General features: G+C 47.3%; 1 protein-coding gene across 3 annotated transcripts in view; it reads left to right on the top strand.

Moving 5' to 3' along the window:
* LOC106591065 (ADAMTS-like protein 3) overlaps positions 1 to 25,888 on the top strand; it is a 251,145-nt gene that overhangs the window by 131,134 nt on the left and 94,123 nt on the right. For all 3 annotated transcript variants that reach the window (XM_045708303.1, XM_045708304.1, XM_045708306.1), the window contains exon 7: positions 17,321 to 17,447. In XM_045708303.1, coding sequence (XP_045564259.1) covers positions 17,321 to 17,447 — 127 coding nt within the window. The remainder of the gene's footprint in view (positions 1 to 17,320; positions 17,448 to 25,888) is intronic.

Here is a 25,888-nt window from a genome sequence, read left to right on the forward strand (position 1 = left end):
GCGAGAGAGAGAGAGACACAGAAGGTACGACAGGAGAAAGGAGAGAGAGACACAGAAGGTACGACAGGAGAAAGAGAGAGAGAGACAGAAGGTACGACAGGAAGAAGGAGAAAGAGAGACACAGAGAGAGAGACACAGAAGGTATGACAGGAGGAAGGAGAGAGAGAGAGAGAGACACACAGGAGGTACGACAGGAGGAAGGAGAGAGAGAGACACAGGAGGTACGACAGGAGAAAGAGAGAGAGAGACAGAAGGTACGACAGGAAGAAGGAGAAAGAGAGACACAGAAGGCACGACAGGAGGAAGGAGAGAGAAACACAGGAGGTACGACAGGAGAAAGGAGAGAGAGACACACAGAAGGTACGACAGGAGGAAGGAGAGAGAGACACAGAAGGCACGACAGGAGGAAGGAGAGAGAGACACAGAAGGTACGACAGGAGGAAGGAGAGAGAGACACAGAAGGTACGACAGGAGGAAGGAGAGAGACATACAGGAGGAAGGAGGGAGAGAGAGAGACACACACAGGAGGTTCGACAGGAGAAAGGAGAGAGAGAGACAGAAGGTACGGCAGGAGGAAGGAGAGAGAGAGACAGAAGGTACGGCAGGAGGAAGGAGAGAGAGACACACAGGAGATACGACAGGAGGAAGGAGAGAGAGAAACACAGGAGGTACGACAGGAGGAAGGAGCGAGAGAGACACACAGAAGGTACGACAGGAGGAAGGAGAGAGAGACACACAGAAGGTATGACAGGAGGAAGGAGAGAGAGAGAGCCACAGGAGGTACGACAGGTGAAAGGAGAGAGAGAGACAGAAGGTACGGCAGGAGGAAGGAGAGAGAGACACACAGGAGGTACGACAGGAGGAAGGAGAGAGAAACACAGGAGGTACGACAGGAGGAAGGAGCGAGAGAGAGAGAGACACAGAAGGTACGACAGGAGAAAGGAGAGATAGAGAGACACAGGACGTACGACAGGAGGAAGGAGAGAGAGCCATAGGAGGCACGGCAGGAGAAAGGAGAGAGAGAGACACAGAAGGTACGACAGGAGGAAGGAGAGAGAGACACAGGAGGTACGACAGGAGGAAGGAGGGAGAGAGAGAGACACACACAGGAGGTATGACAGGAGAAAGCAGAGAGAGAGACAGAAGGTACGGCAGGAGGAAGGAGGGAGAGAGACAGAAGGTACGGCAGGAGGAAGGAGAGAGAGAAACACAGGAGGTACGACAGGAGGAAGGAGCGAGAGAGAGAGAGACACAGAAGGTACGACAGGAGAAAGGAGAGAGATACACAGAAGGTACGACAGGAGAAAGAGAGAGAGACACAGGAGGTACGACAGGAGAAAGGAGAGAGAGACACAGAAGGTACGACAGGAGGAAGGAGAGAGAGAGAGACACACAGGAGGTACGACAGGAGGAAGGAGAGAGAGAGACACAGGAGGTACGTCAGGAGAAAGAGAGAGAGAGACAGAAGGTACGACAGGAAGAAGGAGAAAGAGAGACACAGAAGGCACGACAGGAGGATGGAGAGAGAGACACAGGAGGTACGACAGGAGAAAGGAGAGAGAGACACAGAAGGTACGGCAGGAGGAAGGAGAGAGAGACATACAGGAGGTACGACTGGAGGAAGGAGGGAGAGAGAGAGACACACAGGAGGTACGACAGGAGAAAGGAGAGAGAGAGACAGAAGGTACGGCAGGAGGAAGGAGAGAGAGAGACAGAAGGTACGGCAGGAGGAAGGAGAGAGAGACACACAGGAGGTACGACAGGAGGAAGGAGAGAGAGAAACACAGGAGGTACAACAGGAGGAAGGAGCGAGAGAGACACATAAGGTACGACAGGAGGAAGGAGAGAGAGACACACAGAAGGTATGACAGGAGGAAGGAGAGAGAGAGAGCCACAGGAGGTACAACAGGTGAAAGGAGAGAGAGAAACACAGGAGGTACGACAGGAGGAAGGAGCGAGAGAGAGAGAGACACAGAAGGTACGACAGGATAAAGGAGAGAGAGACACAGAAGGTACGACAGGAGAAAGGAGAGAGAGACACAGGAGGTACGACAGGAGAAAGGAGAGATAGAGACACAGAAGGTACGGCAGGAGGAAGGAGAGAGAGACATACAGGAGGTACGACAGGAGGAAGGAGAGAGAGACATAGGAAGCACGGCAGGAGAAAGGAGAGAGAGACACAGAAGGTACGACAGGAGGAAGGAGAGAGAGACACAGGAGGTACGACAGGAGGAAGGAGAGAGAGACACAGGAGGTACGACAGGAGGAAGGAGAGAGAGACACACAGAAGGTACGGCAGGAGGAAGGAGAGAGAGACATACAGGAGGTACGACAGGAGGAAGGAGGGAGAGAGAGAGACACACACATAAGGTATGACAGGAGAAAGCAGAGAGAGAGACAGAAGGTACGGCAGGAGGAAGGAGAGAGAGAGACAGAAGGTACGGCAGGAGGAAGGAGAGAGAGACACACAGGAGGTACGGCAGGAGGAAGGAGAGAGAGAAACACAGGAGGTACAACAGGAGGAAGGAGCGAGAGAGACACATAAGGTACGACAGGAGGAAGGAGAGAGAGACACACAGAAGGTATGACAGGAGGAAGGAGAGAGAGAGAGCCACAGGAGGTACGACAGGTGAAAGAAGAGAGAGAGACAGAAGGTACGGCAGGAGGAAGGAGAGAGAGACACACAGGAGGTACGACAGGAGGAAGGAGAGAGAGAAACACAGGAGGTACGACAGGAGGAAGGAGCGAGAGAGAGAGACACACAGAAGGTACGACAGGAGAAAGGAGAGAGATACACAGAAGGTACGACAGGAAGAAGGAGAGAGAGAGAGAGACACAGAAGGTACGACAGGAGGAAGGAGAGAGAGAGAGAGACACAGAAGGTACGACAGGAGGAAGGAGAGAGAGAGACACAGAAGGTACGACAGGAGGAAGGAGAGAGAGAGACACAGAAGGTACGACAGGAGGAAGGAGAGAGAGAGACACAGAAGGTACGACAGGAGGAAGGAGAGAGAGACACAGGAGGTACGACAGGAGAAAGGAGAGAGAGACACACAGAAGGTACGGCAGGAGGAAGGAGAGAGAGACATACAGGAGGTACGACAGGAGGAAGGAGGGAGAGAGAGAGACACACACAGGAGGTATGACAGGAGAAAGCAGAGAGAGAGACAGAAGGTACGGCAGGAGGAAGGAGAGAGAGAGACAGAAGGTACGGCAGGAGGAAGGAGAGAGAGACACACAGGAGGTACGACAGGAGGAAGGAGAGAGAGAAACACAGGAGGTACGACAGGAGGAAGGAGCGAGAGAGACACATAAGGTACGACAGGAGGAAGGAGAGAGAGACACACAGAAGGTACGACAGGAGGAAGGAGAGAGAGAGAGCCACAGGAGGTACGACAGGTGAAAGGAGAGAGAGAGACAGAAGGTACGGCAGGAGGAAGGAGAGAGAGACACACAGGAGGTACGACAGGAGGAAGGAGCGAGAGAGACACATAAGGTACGACAGGAGGAAGGAGAGAGAGACACACAGAAGGTACGACAGGAGGAAGGAGAGAGAGAGAGCCACAGGAGGTACGACAGGAGAAAGAGAGAGAGAGACAGAAGGTACGACAGGAAGAAGGAGAAAGAGAGACACAGAAGGCACGACAGGAGGAAGGAGAGAGAGAGAGAGACACACAGGAGGTACGACAGGAGGAAGGAGAGAGAAACACAGGAGGTACGACAGGAGGAAGGAGCGAGAGAGAGAGAGACACAGAAGGTACGACAGGAGAAAGGAGAGAGATACACAGAAGGTACGACAGGAGAAAGAGAGAGAGAGACAGAAGGTACGACAGGATGAAGGAGAAAGAGAGACACAGAAGACACGACAGGAGGAAGGAGAGAGAGAGAGACACAGAAGGTACGACAGGAGGAAGGAGAGAGAGAGAGAGAGACACACAGGAGGTACGACAGGAGGAAGGAGAGAGAGAGAGAGACACAGGAGGTACGACAGGAGAAAGAGAGAGAGAGACAGAAGGTACGACAGGAAGAAGGAGAAAGAGAGACACAGAAGGTACGACAGGAGGAAGGAGAGAGAGACACAGAAGGCACGACAGGAGGAAGGAGAGACACAGGAGGTACGACAGGAGAAAGGAGAGAGACACACACAGAAGGTACGGCAGGAGGAAAGAGAGAGAGACATACAGGAGGTACGACAGGAGGAAGGAGGGGGAGAGAGAGACACACACAGGAGGTACGACAGGAGAAAGCAGAGAGAGAGACAGCAGGTACGGCAGGAGGAAGGAGAGAGAGAGACAGAAGGTACGGCAGGATGAAGGAGAGAGAGACACACAGGAGGTACGACAGGAGGAGGGAGAGAGAGAAACACAGGAGGTACGACAGGAGGAAGGAGAGAGAGAGAGCCACAGGAGGTACGACAGGTGAAAGGAGAGAGAGAGACAGAAGGTACGGCAGGAGGAAGGAGAGAGAGACACACAGGAGGTACGACAGGAGGAAGGAGAGAGAGAAACACAGGAGGTACGACAGGAGGAAGGAGCGAGAGAGAGAGAGACACAGAAGGTACGACAGGAGAAAGGAGAGAGAGACACAGAAGGTACGACAGGAGAAAGAGAGAGAGAGACAGAAGGTACGACAGGAAGAAGGAGAAAGAGAGACACAGAGAGAGAGACACAGAAGGTATGACAGGAGGAAGGAGAGAGAGAGAGAGACACACAGGAGGTACGACAGGAGGAAGGAGAGAGAGAGACACAGGAGGTACGACAGGAGAAAGAGAGAGAGAGACAGAAGGTACGACAGGAAGAAGGAGAAAGAGAGACACAGAAGGCACGACAGGAGGAAGGAGAGAGAGACACAGGACGTACGACAGGAGGAAGGAGAGAGACACACAGGAGGTACGACAGGAGAAAGGAGAGAGAGACACACAGAAGGTACGACAGGAGGAAGGAGAGAGAGACACAGGAGGTACGGCAGGAGAAAGGAGAGAGACATACAGGAGGAAGGAGGGAGAGAGAGAGACACACACAGGAGGTTCGACAGGAGAAAGGAGAGAGAAAGACAGAAGGTACGGCAGGAGGAAGGAGAGAGAGAGACAGAAGGTACGGCAGGAGGAAGGAGAGAGAGACACACAGGAGATATCGACAGGAGGAAGGAGAGAGAGAAACACAGGAGGTACGACAGGAGGAAGGAGCGAGAGAGAGCCACAGGAGGTACGACAGGTGAAAGGAGAGAGAGAGACAGAAGGTACGGCAGGAGGAAGGAGAGAGAGACACACAGGAGGTACGACAGGAGGAAGGAGAGAGAAACACAGGAGGTACGACAGGAGGAAGGAGCGAGAGAGAGAGAGACACAGAAGGTACGACAGGAGAAAGGAGAGAGAGACACAGAAGGTACGACAGGAGGAAGGAGAGATAGAGAGACACAGGAGGTACAACAGGAGAAAGGAGAGATAGAGAGACACAGGACGTACGACAGGAGGAAGGAGAGAGAGCCATAGGAGGCACGGCAGGAGAAAGGAGAGAGAGAGACACAGAAGGTACGACAGGAGAAAGGAGAGAGAGACACAGAAGGTACGACAGGAGATTGGAGAGAGAGACACAGAAGGTACGACAGGAGGAAGGAGAGATAGAGAGACACAGGAGGTACAACAGGAGAAAGGAGAGATAGAGAGACACAGGACGTACGACAGGAGGAAGGAGAGAGAGCCATAGGAGGCACGGCAGGAGAAAGGAGAGAGAGAGACACAGAAGGTACGACAGGAGGAAGGAGAGAGAGACACAGGAGGTACGACAGGAGGAAGGAGGGAGAGAGAGAGACACACACAGGAGGTATGACAGGAGAAAGCAGAGAGAGAGACAGAAGGTACGGCAGGAGGAAGGAGGGAGAGAGACAGAAGGTACGGCAGGAGGAAGGAGAGAGAGAAACACAGGAGGTACGACAGGAGGAAGGAGCGAGAGAGAGAGAGACACAGAAGGTACGACAGGAGAAAGGAGAGAGATACACAGAAGGTACGACAGGAGAAAGAGAGAGAGAGACAGACACAGGAGGTATGACAGGAGAAAGCAGAGAGAGAGACAGAAGGTACGGCAGGAGGAAGGAGGGAGAGAGACAGAAGGTACGACAGGAAGAAGGAGAAAGAGAGACACAGAAGGTACGACAGGAGGAAGGAGAGAGAGAGAGAGAGACACACAGGAGGTACGACAGGAGGAAGGAGAGAGAGAGACACAGGAGGTACGACAGGAGAAAGAGAGAGAGAGACAGAAGGTATGACAGGAAGAAGGAGAAAGAGAGACACAGAAGGTACGGCAGGAGGAAAGAGAGAGAGACATAGGAGGCACGGCAGGAGAAAGGAGAGAGAGAGACACAGAAGGTACGGCAGGAGGAAAGAGAGAGAGACTTACAGGAGGTACGACAGGAGGAAGGAGGGGGAGAGAGAGACACACACAGGAGGTACGACAGGAGAAAGCAGAGAGAGAGACAGAAGGTACGGCAGGAGGAAGGAGAGAGAGAGACAGAAGGTACGGCAGGATGAAGGAGAGAGAGACACACAGGAGGTACGACAGGAGGAAGGAGAGAGAGAAACACAGGAGGTACGACAGGAGGAAGGAGCGAGAGAGAGAGAGACACAGAAGGTACGACAGGAGAAAGGAGAGAGAGACACAGAAGGTACGACAGGAGAAAGAGAGAGAGAGACAGAAGGTACGACAGGAAGAAGGAGAAAGAGAGACACAGAGAGAGAGACACAGAAGGTATGACAGGAGGAAGGAGAGAGAGAGAGAGACACACAGGAGGTACGACAGGAGGAAGGAGAGAGAGAGACACAGGAGGTACGACAGGAGAAAGGAGAGAGAGACACAGGAGGTACGACAGGAGGAAGGAGAGAGAGAGACAGAAGGTACGACAGGAGGAAGGAGAGAGAGAGACACAGGAGGTACGACAGGAGAAAGAGAGAGAGACACAGAAGGTACGACAGGAGGAAGGAGAGAGAGACACAGGAGGTACGACAGGAGAAAGGAGAGATAGAGAGAGACACACACAGGAGGTTCGACAGGAGAAAGGAGAGAGAGAGACAGAAGGTACGGCAGGAGAAAGGAGAGAGACACAGAAGGTACGACAGGAGGAAGGAGAGAGAGAGAGAGACACACACAGGAGGTTCGACAGGAGAAAGGAGAGAGAGAGACAGAAGGTACGGCAGGAGGAAGGAGAGAGAGAGACAGAAGGTACGGCAGGAGGAAGGAGAGAGAGACACACAGGAGATACGACAGGAGGAAGGAGAGAGAGAAACACAGGAGGTACGACAGGAGGAAGGAGCGAGAGAGACACATAAGGTACGACAGGAGGAAGTAGAGAGAGCCACAGGAGGTACGACAGGTGAAAGGAGAGAGAGAGACAGAAGGTACGGCAGGTACGGCAGGAGGAAGAAGAGAGAGACACACAGGAGGTACGGCAGGAGGAAGAAGAGAGAGACACACAGGAGGTACGACAGGAGGAAGGAGAGAGAGAAACACAGGAGGTACGACAGGAGGAAGGAGTTAGAGAGAGAGAGACACAGAAGGTACGACAGGAGAAAGGAGAGAGAGACACAGAAGGTACGACAGGAGAAAGGAGAGAGAGAGAGACAGAAGGTACGACAGGAGGAAGGAGAGAGAGAGAGACAGAAGGTACGACAGGAGGAAGGAGAGAGAGAGAGAGAAGGTACGGCAGGAGGAAGGAGAGAGAGACACACAGGAGGTACGACAGGAGGAAGGAGAGAGAGAAACACAGGAGGTACGACAGGAGGAAGGAGCGAGAGAGAGAGAGACACAGAAGGTACGACAGGAGAAAGGAGAGAGAGACACAGAAGGTACGACAGGAGAAAGAGAGAGAGAGACAGAAGGTACGACAGGAAGAAGGAGAAAGAGAGACACAGAAGGCACGACAGGAGGAAGGAGAGAGAGAGAGAGAGACACACAGGAGGTACGACAGGAGGAAGGAGAGAGAGACACAGGAGGTATGACAGGAGGAAGGAGAGAGAGAGAGACACAGGAGGTACGACAGGAGAAAGGAGAGATAGAGAGACACAGAAGGCACGACAGGAGGAAGGAGAGAGAGACACAGAGAGAGAGACACAGAAGGTATGACAGGAGGAAGGAGAGAGAGAGAGAGACACACAGGAGGTACGACAGGAGGAAGGAGAGAGAGAGACACAGGAGGCACGACAGGAGGAAGGAGAGAGAGACACAGGAGGTATGACAGGAGGAAGGAGAGAGAGAGAGACACAGGAGGTACGACAGGAGAAAGGAGAGATAGAGAGACACAGGACGTACGACAGGAGGAAGGAGATAGAGACATACAGGAGGTACGACAGGAGAAAGGAGAGAGAGAGACACAGAAGGTATGACAGGAGGAAGGAGGGAGAGAGACACACACAGGAGGTACGTCAGGAGGAAGGAGCGAGAGAGAGAGAGACACACAGAAGGTACGACAGGATAAAGGAGAGAGAGAGAGAGAGAGCCACAGGAGGTACAACAGGAGGAAGGAGCGAGACAGAGACACAGAAGGTACGACAGGAGAAAGGAGAGAGAGACACAGAAGGTACGACAGGAGGAAGGAGAGAGAGACACAGAAGGTACAACAGGAGGAAGGAGAGAGAGACACACAGGAGGTACGACAGGAGGAAGGAGGGAGAGAGACACACACAGGAGGTACGACAGGAGGAAGGAGAGAGAGAGAAGGTACGACAGGAGGAAGGAGAGAGAGAGAGAGACACACAGGAGGTACGACAGGAGGAAGGAGAGAGAGACAAGGTACGACAGGAGGAAGGAGAGAGAGAGAGAGACACACAGGAGGTACGACAGGAGGAAGGAGAGAGAGAGACACACAGAAGGTACGACAGGAGGAAGGAGAGAGAGACACACTGGAGGTACGACAGGAGGAAGGAGAGAGAGAGACACACACAGGAGGTACGACAGGAGGAAGGGGAGAGAGAGACAGAAGGTACGACAGGAGGAAGGAGAGAGAGACACACAGGAGGTACGACAGGAGGAAGGAGAGAGAGACACACAGGAGGTACGACAGGAGGAAGGAGAGAGAGACACACAGGAGGTACGACAGGAGGAAGGAGAGAGAGTGACACACACAGGAGGTACGACAGGAGAAAGGAGAGAGAGAGACAGAAGGCACGGCAGGAGGAAGGAGAGAGAGACAGAAGGTACGACAGGAGGAAGGAGAGAGAGAGAGACACACAGGAGGTACGACAGGAGGAAGGAGAGAGAGAGACACACAGGAGGTACGACAGGAGGAAGGAGAGATAGAGACACAGAAGGCACGACAGGAGGAAGGAGAGAGACGCTGTCTGAACCTAACAGAGACAGGCACTTGTTTCAGAAAGACAGATTCACCACATCATAGGCTTTAGTGCACTAGAACACAGTGCTTGACTAGGTCTGCATCCCAAATGGCACCCTATCCCCTGTATAGTGCACTCCTTTTGACCAGAACCCTGTGTGCTCTAGTCAAAAGCACTGCACTATATCATAGGGAATAGAGTGCTATTTGGGACCTGTAGCAGTTTTAGGCCAGAGAGGAATGCACACTGTTGTGTGTCTAGCCAAGCGGAAATTCACATATCCACTTCATCCATTAAGGAAGTAGACCCTCTTTATGCAAATCCTTAAAAGTAGACTCATACAGTGCCAGGCCATGATAACTTAACAGGGAACGAGGGACATTACTTAGTCCCACAAGGCATTAACTTGTTACTGATACTTCTCTAAGTATCCTGTATATCAGCAAGCTACAGTAAGAAGCTGTCTTCATGGAACCATGACAAAGTGCTTGTTCAACCCAAATAGAATCTTCATGTTATACTACCCATAGACATTCTCAAGTGAAGTGAAGTGTGTGCGTGTGCGTGTGGGTGTGCGTGTGTGTGTGAGACAAGGAGCTGCGATATCAAGATCCGTCTTTCTCTGACCATGTTCTGTGCTTGAAGTCAAATAGCTCTGCACGGTACTTCATGGCTTCTGCCCTCTAAGTGGTGTGTATATAATGGGTATAAGGAGTTTGTGTTTACTGGGACTACTGGCCAGGTAAGTCATATTTGGTTTGTTATGCTGGCTGCTATTCCCACAGCTTCTGGAGCACAAACTCTGTTCGTCACCATTTCAAGTCAATTATGTAGTCTAAATACAACATTACATATACAGACATCAGTGTCGGATACCATGTAAAACATGTGAGTTTGGTTCCCCAAACCCCACACCTCATCCTCTAAACCAGAGGGTGAGGAAACAACCCATTTTCAATGTGGCCCTCCGGACCTTGGTGAAGACCGAATAGCCCTCGGGGCAAAATAAGCTTGACACACCTGCTCTAAACCAATGTCTCCCAAGCCGCTCCTCATGGACCCCCACAGTTCCACCTGATCCCACTGCTTAAAGGTTTGACGATTAGCTGACTAGTTGAATCAGGTGTGCTGGTGCTGGAATAGCACCAATATGCTCTGGCTGTGGTCCATGAGGAACCGATGACTCTGACGTTGAGCTGTGAACATTGGCATTATGTCTTATGTAGATGGTACATTCCTGTACTGGACTAACAACAGTGACCGATCAAGACATACTGTACATTACATAGCTAGTATCACCGTTAAACATTTACTTTATGCTATTATTGTATTATCAAAAAGAGAGAATGCTTTGAGTTAGTGATCCTTAAAAAAGGGATTTATAAATGAAATGTGATTGATGGAGCTAATGTAGATGGCTCTTTCCTCTCCTGGGCTAAAAACTGACACAGATCACACAATTCCCACAGCCAGTAAGCCAGGAAAGTAAGTTAACACATTTGTATTTCTTTTTTTATACATAGACAGCACTTTGAGTTTCTGGTTTGGCAGCATTTCTTATATAGATGTCAGATCACTGTACTGGGCTAACAACAGAGATGTATTAACATACAGGATCCAGCCAGACTGGTTACTGTAATGAACACATACAGGATCCAGCCAGACTGGTTACTGTAATGAACATATACAGGATCCAGCCAGACTGGTTACTGTAATGAACACATACAGGATCCAGCCAGACTGGTTACTGTAATGAACACATACAGGATCCAGCCAGACTGGTTACTGTAATGAACACATACAGGATCCAGCCAGACTGGTTACTGTAATGAACACATACAGGATCCAGCCAGACTGGTTACTGTAATGAACACATACAGGATCCAGCCAGACTGGTCACTGTAATGAACACATACAGGATCCAGCCAGACTGGTTACTGTAATGAACACATACGGGATCCAGCCAGACTGGTTACTGTAATGAACACATACGGGATCCAGCCAGACTGGTTACTGTAATGAACACATACGGGATCCAGCCAGACTGATTACTGTAATGAACACATACAGGATCCAGCCAGACTGGTTACTGTAATGAACACGATGGGATCCAGCCAGACTGGTTACTGTAATGAACACATACGGGATCCAGCCAGACTGGTTACTGTAATGAACACGATGGGATCCAGCCAGACTGGTTACTGTAATGAACACATACGGGATCCAGCCAGACTGGTCACTGTAATGAACACATACGGGATCCAGCCAGACTGGTTACTGTAATGAACACATACGGGATCCAGCCAGACTGGTTACTGTAATGAACACATACGGGATCCAGCCAGACTGGTTACTGTAATGAACACATACAGGATCCAGCCAGACTGGTCACTGTAATGAACACATACGGGATCCAGCCAGACTGGTTACTGTAATGAACACATACAGGATCCAGCCAGACTGGTTACTGTAATGAACACATACAGGATCCAGCCAGACTGGTTACTGTAATGAACACATACGGGATCCAGCCAGACTGGTTACTGTAATGAACACATACGGGATCCAGCCAGACTGGTTACTGTAATGAACACATACGGGATCCAGCCAGACTGGTTACTGTAATGAACACATACAGGATCCAGCCAGACTGGTTACTGTAATGAACACATACAGGATCCAGCCAGACTGGTCACTGTAATGAACACATACAGGATCCAGCCAGACTGGTTACTGTAATGAACACATACGGGATCCAGCCAGACTGGTTACTGTAATGAACACATACGGGATCCAGCCAGACTGGTTACTGTAATGAACACATACGGGATCCAGCCAGACTGGTTACTGTAATGAACACATACGGGATCCAGCCAGACTGGTTACTGTAATGAACACATACGGGATCCAGCCAGACTGATTACTGTAATGAACACATACAGGATCCAGCCAGACTGGTTACTGTAATGAACACGATGGGATCCAGCCAGACTGGTTACTGTAATGAACACATACAGGATCCAGCCAGACTGGTTACTGTAATGAACACGATGGGATCCAGCCAGACTGGTTACTGTAATGAACACATACGGGATCCAGCCAGACTGGTCACTGTAATGAACACATACGGGATCCAGCCAGACTGGTTACTGTAATGAACACATACGGGATCCAGCCAGACTGGTTACTGTAATGAACACATACAGGATCCAGCCAGACTGGTTACTGTAATGAACACATACAGGATCCAGCCAGACTGGTCACTGTAATGAACACATACGGGATCCAGCCAGACTGGTTACTGTAATGAACACATACAGGATCCAGCCAGACTGGTTACTGTAATGAACACATACAGGATCCAGCCAGACTGGTTACTGTAATGAACACATACAGGATCCAGCCAGACTGGTTACTGTAATGAACACATACGGGATCCAGCCAGACTGGTTACTGTAATGAACACATACGGGATCCAGCCAGACTGGTTACTGTAATGAACACATACGGGATCCAGCCAGACTGGTTACTGTAATGAACACATACGGGATCCAGCCAGACTGGTTACTGTAATGAACACATACAGGATCCAGCCAGACTGGTTACTGTAATGAACACATACAGGATCCAGCCAGACTGGTTACTGTAATGAACACATACAGGATCCAGCCAGACTGGTTACTGTAATGAACACATACAGGATCCAGCCAGACTGGTTACTGTAATGAACACATACAGGATCCAGCCAGACTGGTTACTGTAATGAACACATACAGGATCCAGCCAGACTGGTTACTGTAATGAACACGATGGGATCCAGCCAGACTGGTTACTGTAATGAACACATACAGGATCCAGCCAGACTGGTTACTGTAATGAACACATACGGGATCCAGCCAGACTGGTCACTGTAATGAACACATACGGGATCCAGCCAGACTGGTTACTGTAATGAACACATACAGGATCCAGCCAGACTGGTTACTGTAATGAACACGATGGGATCCAGCCAGACTGGTTACTGTAATGAACACATACAGGATCCAGCCAGACTGGTTACTGTAATGAACACATACAGGATCCAGCCAGACTGGTTACTGTAATGAACACATACAGGATCCAGCCAGACTGGTTACTGTAATGAACACGATGGGATCCAGCCAGACTGGTTACTGTAATGAACACATACAGGATCCAGCCAGACTGGTTACTGTAATGAACACATACAGGATCCAGCCAGACTGGTTACTGTAATGAACACATACGGGATCCAGCCAGACTGGTCACTGTAATGAACACATACGGGATCCAGCCAGACTGGTTACTGTAATGAACACATACAGGATCCAGCCAGACTGGTTACTGTAATGAACACATACAGGATCCAGCCAGACTGGTTACTGTAATGAACACATACAGGATCCAGCCAGACTGGTTACTGTAATGAACACATACAGGATCCAGCCAGACTGGTTACTGTAATGAACACATACAGGATCCAGCCAGACTGGTTACTGTAATGAACACATACGGGATCCAGCCAGACTGGTTACTGTAATGAACACATACGGGATCCAGCCAGACTGGTTACTGTAATGAACACATACGGGATCCAGCCAGACTGGTTACTGTAATGAACACATACAGGATCCAGCCAGACTGGTTACTGTAATGAACACGATGGGATCCAGCCAGACTGGTTACTGTAATGAACACATACAGGATCCAGCCAGACTGGTTACTGTAATGAACACATACAGGATCCAGCCAGACTGGTTACTGTAATGAACACATACGGGATCCAGCCAGACTGGTTACTGTAATGAACACATACAGGATCCAGCCAGACTGGTCACTGTAATGAACACATACAGGATCCAGCCAGACTGGTTACTGTAATGAACACATACAGGATCCAGCCAGACTGGTTACTGTAATGAACACATACAGGATCCAGCCAGACTGGTTACTGTAATGAACACATACAGGATCCAGCCAGACTGGTTACTGTAATGAACACATACAGGATCCAGCCAGACTGGTTACTGTAATGAACACATACAGGATCCAGCCAGACTGGTTACTGTAATGAACACATACGGGATCCAGCCAGACTGGTTACTGTAATGAACACATACGGGATCCAGCCAGACTGGTTACTGTAATGAACACATACAGGATCCAGCCAGACTGGTTACTGTAATGAACACGATGGGATCCAGCCAGACTGGTTACTGTAATGAACACATACAGGATCCAGCCAGACTGGTTACTGTAATGAACACATACAGGATCCAGCCAGACTGGTTACTGTAATGAACACATACGGGATCCAGCCAGACTGGTTACTGTAATGAACACATACAGGATCCAGCCAGACTGGTCACTGTAATGAACACATACAGGATCCAGCCAGACTGGTTACTGTAATGAACACATACAGGATCCAGCCAGACTGGTTACTGTAATGAACACATACAGGATCCAGCCAGACTGGTTACTGTAATGAACACATACAGGATCCAGCCAGACTGGTTACTGTAATGAACACGAGGGGAGACAGAGCTGGTTTCAAGCGCAGGGCACAGCAGGTGTTTATTGTAAAAGACCACAGGAGGAGGCAGGTAGCTGGGTCCAGGGGCAGGCAGAAGGTCATACACAGGAGGAGGCAGGTAGCTGGGTCCAGGGGCAGGCAGAAGGTCATACACAGGAGGAGGCAGGTAGCTGGGTCCAGGGGCAGGCAGAAGGTCATACACAGGAGGAGGCAGGTAGCTGGGTCCAGGGGCAGGCAGAAGGTCATACACAGGAGGAGGCAGGTAGCTGGGTCCAGGGGCAGGCAGAAGGTCATACACAGGGAATCCAAAAAGGAAACAGTACAGGCAGGGAAAAGGCTAGTAACGTCATCCGGGAGATCAGGCAATATGTTGATAACAGGAAATCCGATAGGCTAAAGTACAGGCAGGGAATAGGCAAAATGTGTCATTAGTGAGGCAGGCAAAAACTATCATACATGACAGGGTTAAATTACATGACAAACCCAGCGCTCTGAATAGAAGTGTGTCATTAAATAAACAATACCTCACAATGATGGGGTGCAAAGAACTGAACTAAATAGTGTGTGATAATGACATACAGGTGTGTGAACAGGTGATTGGGGTCTGGAGAGTGAGCTGCGTTCAGGTGATCTACGTGTTTGAGAGTGTGAGCTGGAAAGTGGGCTGTAATGTGAGCTGCATTCAGGTGATCTACGTGTTTGAGAGTGTGAGCTGGAAAGTGGGCTGGAAAGTGAGCTGCATTCAGGTGATCTACATGTTTGAGAGTGTGAGCTGGAAAGTGGGCTGTAAAGTGAGCTGCGTTCAGGTGATCTATGTGTTTGAGAGTGTGAGCTGGAAAGCGGGCTGTAAAGTGAGCTGCGTTCAGGTGATCTACGTGTTTGAGAGTGTGAGTTGGTAGCAGAAGTTACAGTTACCAAGTAAGCCAGGAAAGTAATAGTTAACTAACACATTCAATTTATTTCATTATTTTAGCACTTCTTGGGACTAGGGAGCATTTTTCATGTAGATGATACATTCTTAATTTATTGATTTATTGATTGAGTTTATTTGACAGTTGAAAATGAATATGAAGCCGCTTCAGTAGGAAACAACATTACATACATTAAAATAAAGGATGAAGCAAAACACAATGAAACCTCCTGGGTTAACAGCGCTGACGGATGAATACCTACCTTTCAGTAGACAGCGGCCGGTTCGCTGCCTTGGCATCAAAGCTTACACATAATATGATTCTATTATGATTCATTTATACTAGCGATTGCCATTTCAGATAAAAAGGGGTTATTATTATTATTTTTGCTTTGCAAATCACTTCTTTAAAACAGATGTATGGCATGGCCACATACTGCTTCTTTTGGAAACTTTGAGGATCTTTGAAGAACGGGCTAAACTCATTATTTGTTCCTCAAAAAATATGAATAGATTGTTCAGAACAAAAAAGAAACAAACAAAAAACAGGAGAAAAACAATAACAACAACCGGACCATTTCTTTCCTGAAGGGAAAGTATAAAGCCAGATAATGTTCATTCTGCACCAAAACCCCAATCCTTGGTTTCTGGACCTAGGTCCTTAAACAATTTTTATGCAATGATGTTCAGACAGCAACCTCTGCATTTACTCTGTCTCTCTCTGTGTCTCTCTCTCTCTCTCTCTGTCTCTCTCTGTCTCTCTTTGTCTCTCTCTGTCTCTCTTTGTCTCTCTTTGTCTCTCTTTGTCTCTCTTTGTCTCTCTGTTTCTCTCTGTCTCTCTCTCTCTCTATGTCTCTCTGTCTCTCTCTCTCTCTCTGTCATGCAAGGAAACATACAGGGGTTCATATGAGCTGGGCCTTCCATAGGCCATCCACACAGATGGTATACACTTCACTGCTATCTGAACTCCATCACACAACCTTCAAACATACAGTAGCACTGTACAGTAGTCTACCTAGTTCTGAGTCACAACCAATTCTAACTGGTGTGTCAAATTCTGGGCTGTTGGAACTACTGTTTTGTCTATCTAGAGGGGTCAAGACTTGGTCTTGGTTACATGCTGAGGTGAATCTGAAAGGCAAGTCAAAGTTCCAGTAGCGATGAGAACATGGGGTAGCAGGCTGTGAGGAATAGAATAGACAGCAGGCTGAAATAGAACTGGGTTTAACACGTGACAGAATGGGGCCAGTCCTCTACCTTCCAATGTTTATTTATTAATGATGAGAGCATGGATGGAGCGTTGAGCTGGGAAAATAAACTGAATTCCTGAAAGGAGAACGGAGAAACACATAACCACCCTCCACTCTCTGTCCCTCCGCCTCCTTCCCTCCCTCATCCCCTCTCTATCCAAATCAAATTGTATTGGTCACATACACATATTTAGCAGACGTTATTGTGGGTGTAGCGAAATGCTAAACCAAATCCCTCTCCCCCTCTCTCTTTCTCACCTCTCTATCCATATTTGTGTTGGCAGGAGGTGGGCTGTGACAGACAGCTGGGCAGCGGTGCCAGGGAAGACAACTGCGGTGTGTGTGCTGGCGCTGGTTCTACTTGTCGGCTGGTCCGGGGCCAGGCGCTGCCTCACGTCTCACCGGAAGAACGTAGGTACACAACAAGCTCGGCAATGCCTGAAGAAATACACTCTTCCCTCTCTAAGCTGACCTTACTTCTGCCCTGTATCAATATCTTTACACACAGAGGTTGTGAACAAACTCTCTGTTGAAAAGACATTATCGTCTCTCTCCCTTGTCCGCCTATGGCCCTAGGTAAACATAATCTCTCTTCATCTCTCTCCCCCAACCAGGTTTACAACTGCTGTGAAAATACGCTCTAGTCTCCCTAGCTCTCATCTTCTTCCAGGCCCATATAAATATCCCTCTCCAACAAGGTTCACAATGCTTGTTAAAATACACTCTTTCTCCCTCTTTTCTCTGGCCATCAATATAGTATCGCCCCCCCAACAAGGTTTGTGAACCCTTGTGGAAATACACCAGTCCAACCCGTCCCTTACGGTTCTATCAAAATATCTCTCCCCACTTGTCAGGTGTTGGTACTGTACCTGCCCTGGTCCTCACACCTCTCTCTGGCCCTCAATCCCTCAAGTCCTGAGCCCTGTCTCAGGTCTGGTCTGGGTTAGTGTTCTGTCTCAGGTCTGGGTTAGTGTTCTGTCCCAGGTCTGGTCTGGGTTAGTGTTCTGTCCCAGGTCTGGTCTGGGTTAGTGTTCTGTCCGAGGTCTGGCTTTGGTTAATGTTCTGTCTCAGGTCTGGCCTGGATAAGTGTTATGGCCCACACAGTTTATTTATCAAAGCTGGGATACTACTAGGCCATCTGGCTTAGACTGTCCACAGATGGAGCTATCCAGTGTACGCTTCAAAATGGAGGCAGATTTTTTTGTGTGGGCTTTTCCTAAAATTTTATGTGTGGAGATTAAAATCATGACTGCATTTTGGCTGTCACTATTATGTTTTTTCTGACTTGATAACTGCATTCTTGTTTGCTTGGAGGTGGTTAGGGACATTAAATACCATGCAAAATGGCAATGTTTTTACTAGAAAAATGTGTGGTTTGTGAATTAAATTAAATTATTGCATTCCAGTCTGCCAAGCACTGGTTTACTGTAAACAGGACAGCGTTCCATGTTTCAAAGAGTTGAGAAATGTTGACTTGAAGGTCGGCCTTTTCCTGGTAAATTGTTGGCTATTGTAGTCAGCTTCATGGAATACACTACAGGAGTATTTTAGGTCTTGGTGAAATCAAACTTTGAAAAGGTTTCCATTCATTTTGGAATGAGGCATATAGCTGGATTTACACAATAAATGGCATGGAACATCTCATTACTACTTTTGAGGTGTAAAAAACATCTGACAAACTAACATTTTGTTAAGATGCTCTTGGCTATTTCCCATACAGCTTAGCATTTCCACACGTCTTTAAAGGTTAATTAAATAGATATTGGCACCAAAAGTATTTGCATACTCAATTTATTGGCCTTCCAGCTGAGGTATTGTATCACATTCCTCAAATTAACTTGGTTTGGCATGCGCTGGAGAGTGGAAATGAACATGGCTCGTTCCCTCAAAAAGCATTGGTATTAGAAATAACATCAAGTGACCATGTAAATATTTAGATCTGTCTTTTAATTGTTGGTGGGTGTTTACAGTATCTGTCACATACCTATAGCACTGGCAAACGGGAGTTTGGTCAAGCAGTAGTATAGTGTCTGACTCAACTATAATCCAAGGTGGCGCAGCGGTCTATGGCACTGCATCCCAGTGCTAGAGGCGTCACTACAGACCCTGGTTTGATCCCGGGCTGTATCCCAACCAGCCATGATTGGTAGTCCCATAGGCCGGTGCACAATTGGCCCAGCGTCGTCCGGGTTAGGGTTTGGCCAGGGTAGGCCGTCATTGTAAAATAATAATTTGTACTTAACTGACTTGCCTAGTTAAATAAAGGTAAAACATTGTAAAAAACTCACTTTGGGAGCAAATTGGAAACTCCAGAACGTACTGTAGTATTGTGATGTGGTTGTATGAGCTCAAAGTAGTTGAACTAACAGTGACATTGGGTATGTACTGTACATTTAGTTGAACTAACAGTGACATTGGGAATGTACTGTACATTTAGTTGAACTAACAGTGACATTGGGTATGTACTGTACATTTAGTTGAACTAACAGTGACATTGGGTATGTACTGTACATTTAGTTGAACTAACAGTGACATTGGGAATGTACTGTACATTTAGTTGAACTAACAGTGACATTGGTATGTACTGTACATTTAGTTGAACTAACAGTGACATTGGGTATGTACTGTACATTTAGTTGAACTAACAGTGACATTGGGTTGGGTTCTCAAATGACTGCCTCGCCTGGTTCACCAACTACTTCTCAGACAGAGTTCAGTGTTTCAAATTGGAGGGCCTGTTGTCTGGACCTCTGGCACTCTCTATGGGGGTGCCACAGGGTTCAATTCTCGGGGCGACTCTCTTCTCTGATGTCGCTCTTGCTGCTGGTGATTCTCTGATCCACCTCTACGCAGACGACGCCATTCTGTATACTTCTGGCCCTTCTTTGGACACTGTGTTAACTAACCTCCAGATGAGCTTCAATGCCATACAACTCTCCTTCTGTGGCCAACTGCTCTTAAATGCAAGTTAAACTAAATGCATGCTCTAATACCGATCGCTGCCTGCACCTGCCCGCCCGTCCAGCATCACTACTCTGGATGGTTCTGACTTAGAATATGTGGACAACTACAAATACCTAGGTGTCTGGTTAGACTGTAAACTCTCCTTCCAGACTCACATTAAGCATCTCCAATCCAAAATTAAATCTAGAATCGGCTTCCTATTTCGCAACAAAGCATCCTTCACTCATGCTGCCAAACATACCCTAGTAAAACTGACTATCCTACCGATCCTTGACTTCGGCGATGTCATTTACAAAATAGCCTCCGACACTCTACTCAGCAAATTGGATGCAGTCTATCACAGTGCCATCCGTTTTGTCACCAAAGCCCCATATACTACCCACCACTGCGACCTGTATGCTCTCGTTGGCTGACCCTCGCTTCATATTCGTCGCCAAACCCACTGGCTCCAGGTCATCAGTAAGTCTTTGCTAGGTAAAGCCCTGCCTTATCTCAGCTCACTGGTCACCATAGCAGCACCCACCCCTAGCACGCGCTCCAGCAGGTATATTTCACTGGTCACCCCCAAAGCCAATTCCTCCTTTGGCCGCCTTTCCTTCCAGTTCTCTTCTGCGAATGACTGGAACGAACTGCAAAAATCACTGAAACTGGAGACTTATATCTCCCTCACTAACTTTAAGCACCAGCTGTCAGAGCAGCTCACAGATCACTACACCTGTACGTAGCCCATCTGTAAATAGCCCATCCAACTACCTCATCCCCATACTGTTATTTATTTATTTTGCTCCTTTGCACCCCAGTATCTCTACTTACACATTAATTTTCTGCACGTCTATCACTCCAGTGTTTAATTGCTATATTGTAATTATTTCGCCACTATGGCCTATTTATTGCCTTACCTCCCTTATCCTAACTCATTTGCACACACTGTCTATAGACTTTTTCTATTGTATTATTGACTGTATGTTTGTTTATTCCATGTGTAACTCTGTGTTGTTGTTTGTGTCACACTGCTTTGCTTTATCTTGGCCAGGTCGCAGTTGTAAATGAGAACTAGCCAACTAGTCAACTAGCCTACCTGGTTAAATAAAGGTGAAATAAAAAACTTACAATTATTGGGTGTGTACATTTAGTTGAACTAACAGTGATAGTGCAGCCCAAACGCGTCAGAGTTTTTAAACAGTGTTTCCATTGAACATGCCATAGAAATAAAGGCATTTTAATGAATTAAATGAAGAGTTCGTTGGTCCTCCTTTCTTTTTAAGACTAACAGTGACATTGGGTTTGTACTGTACAGTACAGCTGTAGATGCCTGGGATTATTCAGCATATTTAGGAGGGAAAACACTGCATTCTATTGAACTTCGGCATAGTATTTCCAGTTTACCTCAAAATAAAATGTCTATCAATTTTAGATACCCAAGACATGTTATCAGGGTTAGCAGTTTTCTAACTAATTTAATATGGATGTCCAAGACATGTTATCAGGGTTAGCAGTTTTCTAACTAATTTAATATGGATGCCCAAGACATGTTATCAGGGTTAGCAGTTTTCTAACTAATTTAATATGGATGTCCAAGACATGTTATCAGGGTTAGCAGTTTTCTAACTAATTTAATATGGATGTCCAAGACATGTTATCAGGGTTAGTAGTTTTCTAACTAATTTAATATGGATGTCCAAGACATGTTATCAGGGTTAGTAGTTTTCTAGCTAATTTAATATGGATGTCCAAGACATGTTATCAGGGTTAGTAGTTTTCTAACTAATTTAATATGGATGTCCAAGACATGTTATCAGGGTTAGCAGTTTTCTAACTAATTTAATATGGATGTCCAAGACATGTTATCAGGGTTAGTAGTTTTCTAACTAATTTAATATGGATGTCCAAGACATGTTATCAGGGTTAGCAGTTTTCTAACTAATTTAATATGGATGTCCAAGACATGTTATCAGGGTTAGTAGTTTTCTAACTAATTTAATATGATGTCCAAGACATGTTATCAGGGTTAGTAGTTTTCTAACTAATTTAATATGGATGTCCAAGACATGTTATCAGGGTTAGTAGTTTTCTAACTAATTTAATATGGATGTCCAAGACATGTTATCAGGGTTAGTAGTTTTCTAGCTAATTTAATATGGATGTCCAAGACATGTTATCAGGGTTAGTAGTTTTCTAACTAATTTAATATGGATGTCCAAGACATGTTATCAGGGTTAGTAGTTTTCTAACTAATTTAATATGGATGTCCAAGACATGTTATCAGGGTTAGTAGTTTTCTAACTAATTTAATATGGATGTCCAAGACATGTTATCAGGGTTAGTAGTTTTCTAACTAATTTAATATGGATGTCCAAGACATGTTATCAGGGTTAGTAGTTTTCTAACTAATTTAATATGGATGTCCAAGACATGTTAACAGGGTTAGTAGTTTTCTTGACAATGTGACCTGACCAAAAATAGTAGACCATTACTAGGACCTGGCTGACCCCATTAGACCATTACTAGGACCTGGCTGACCCCATTAGACCATTACTAGGTCCTGGCTGACCCCATTAGACCATTACTAGGTCCTGGCTGACCCCATTAGACCATTACTAGGTCCTGGCTGACCCCATTAGACCATTACTAGGTCCTGGCTGACCCCATTAGACCATTACTAGGTCCTGGCTGACCCCATTAGACCATTACTAGGTCCTGGCTGACCCCATTAGACCATTACTAGGTCCTGGCTGACCCCATTAGACCATTACTAGGTCCTGGCTGACCCCATAGACCATTACTAGGTCCTGGCTGACCCCATTAGACCATTGCTAGGTCCTGGCTGACCCATTAGACCATTACTAGGCCCTGGCTGACCCCATTAGACCATTACTAGGCCCTGGCTGACCCCATTAGACCATTACTAGGCCCTGGCTGACCCCATTAGACCATTACTAGGCCCTGGATGACCCCATTAAACCATTACTAGGCCCTAACCCTAGTTGTGTTTGATCGTGTCAAACCCCAGCCATAACTGTCCATATATCATATTATTATTACCATGAGCCACAGTATCTACGTATGTCTGTACTGTCTAGAAACCTTCTGTCCTCTACTAGCTACTACCAGCACAAGGCTGTCTTTGTAGCTGCCCACTAATATGGACGAAGCTGAGCCTTATGCAGTGGAAAGAGACATTTATATTGTTGTTGGACTGCGCCAGTCGTCAGCATTCGCTCTGCCTGGGTCTGCCAGTCGCACTTAAGCCACTTCTCCTCTTCCAAGAATTTCCCCTCGCTCGGAACAAAGCGCTCAAACAGTTGGAGTCCGAGTTCCCGACAAAGAAATACTGGGACTTTTGTTTCGACGGGCAGAGTTAGACGTATTCACAGCGTCGTGCTTGTTCCTTTTAAGAGGCTGTTTGACCAAATCTCAGGGTAACTCAATCCAAGCGCGTTATGTTCTCTCTAATAAAGAGCGTCTCGCCAATAATTCACGGTGGGTCACAGTGACATGTAGGCTACCTCCAGGTCCCTTTGAGAAGCTGGCAGAGGAGAGCAGAGCACTCTGACAGTCATCAGATTGTTGGGGAGGTTCTACTGTTTCTCTCTTTATACTCACTCTCTTTATACTCTCTCTTTATACTCTCGCTTTATACTCTCTCTCTCTCTTTATACTCTCTCTCTCTTTATACTCTCTACTCTTTATCCTCTCTCTCTATACTCTCTTTATGCTCACTCTCTTTATACTCTCTTTATATTCTCTCTCTCGCTGCATCTCTTCTCTATTCTCTTTCTCTCTCTCTATTCTCTTTTTTGTTCTCTCGTCTCCCTCTTTTTCTTTCTTTCTCTCTCTCTTCTCTCCCTCTCTCTCTCTCTCTCTCTCTCTCTCCTCTCTCTACCCCCTCCATCTCTCTCTCTTCTCTCTCTACCCCTCCATCTCTCTCCCCATCAGCTTCCTCTACCTCTCTAGTGGTTTGGGTGCTACAGGCCCTTATTTTTCAGGATAATCCAGGGCACCCGGGGCTAAGGACTCTTGGCCTGTGTGTGTAGGTGAGTGTGTATGTGTCTGGGCACGCGTGCATACATGTTGTGAACTTGCGTGCAAGAGTGTGTGTGTGTGTGTGTGTGTGTGTGTGTGTGTGTGTGTGTGTGTGTGTGTGTGTGTGTGTGTGTGTGTGTGTGTGTGTGTGTGTGTGTGTGTGTGTGTGTGTGTGTGTGTGTGTGTCTGGACTCGGGATAGAGTCATTCTCTCTCCTCTTTATTAATCTACTGTAAAAGCTCCTAATGAGGAACTGGCAGTTCTGCTTCATTCCTCAGAGCTCACTCTGCACACTCACTGCATCAGCATTCCCAACCAAAGGAAAATATCGAAATATGCAGAGAGCGTTTCCACTCTGATTCGGACATTGATTTCGTATCTCTACTCAGCACTGGAAAACTAAACCTCAGAGCAACACTATGAGTCTGAGTGGAATGTAATATGCCCCAGTGACATGACACACACACACACACACACACAGAAAGCATGACATAGCACGTTAGTTTATTGTGATCCTTTATTTCTGATTGTGAATAGTGTGTATCAGTCGTTGTGTCTGGAATATGCTTAAAGCCAAAGCGCCAGTGCCAGAAGTACTCCAATGTATCGGCGAGTTGATGAAAGATCAGTCTAAACCAAGCTCATAACAGAGTACCTCCACGTTTCACTGTTCACTCATTTGTTTGGGAGGACGGTCACTTAAAAAAAAAAAGTCATTTCAGACAATTGAACAAACTCTGGAATGGACTTTTCATTACCATAATAAAATCGGAGACTTACCGATTCTCTTTCCATATATGATTACTTTGGTGGGAGTCCAGCGGTGCTTAATTGTTAAAAGGAGTGTCCCAGTACTACGTCCCAAATGGCACCCTATTCCCTATATAGTGCACTACTTTAGACCAGGGCCCACAGGGCTTTGATAAATAGCAGTGCACTATGTAGGGAATAGGGTACCATTTGGGATGTAGTTCAACTGCTGCCAGAGGGAAAAGTAGATATCTCAAACAGCGGAAAATAGCATTAGCACTCCACTTGTCTATAAACCTCTCGCCTCGTTAGAACAGAAGACTGGCCCCTCTCAGCCACAGGCTTGGAGAAAAACTATGACAAAGGCAAGTGTCTGAAAAGGCAGCACTTTAGCAGGGGAACACATTTAGCACGGGTTCTACTGAAATGAAAGAGGTCTATCGTACGCTTATCAGGCTGGATATTGAGGTGTGTGTGTGTGTGTGTGTGTGTGTGTGTGTGTGTGTGTGTGTGTGCGCGTGTTTGCATGTTTTTAGCTGTACATGACATTAAACGCTGTGACATTTTAGGAGACGTGGATGTGCTCACTACTACTTCACTGTAGCACACTAAAACATACAGTGCATTCGTAAAGTATTCAGACCCCTTCCCTTTTTCCACATTTTGTTAGGCTATAGCCTTATTCTAAATTCATCAATCTACGCACAATACCCCATAATAACAAAGTGAAACAGATTTTTAGACAAAAGAGGATGACGAGGAGGCGCAGTGATGAATCTGACAATGAGGTCTGACAGTCTACCTCTCTCTTTTCTCTCTCTTTTTCTCTCTTTTCTCTCTCTCTCTCTCTCTCTCTCTCTCTCTTTCTCTCTCTCTTTCTCTTTCGCTCTCTCTCTCTCTTTCTCTCTCTCTCTCTCTCTCCCTCTCTGCCCTGTGCCCCAGTCATGTGACTTCCAGATGGTGAAGATGACCCAGAGTGATGTAACCCTCCCCCTTCATCACCATCCTCCCTCCTCCTCCCCATCACCCTCAGGCACCCATTCCCCCTCTCCCCCCTTCATCACCATTCTCCCCTCCCCTCCCCCATCACCCTCAGGCACTGCACCCATTCCCCC

This window comes from Salmo salar, chromosome ssa26 (assembly GCF_905237065.1).
Source record: "Salmo salar chromosome ssa26, Ssal_v3.1, whole genome shotgun sequence".
Taxonomy (NCBI): Eukaryota; Metazoa; Chordata; class Actinopteri; order Salmoniformes; family Salmonidae; genus Salmo; species Salmo salar.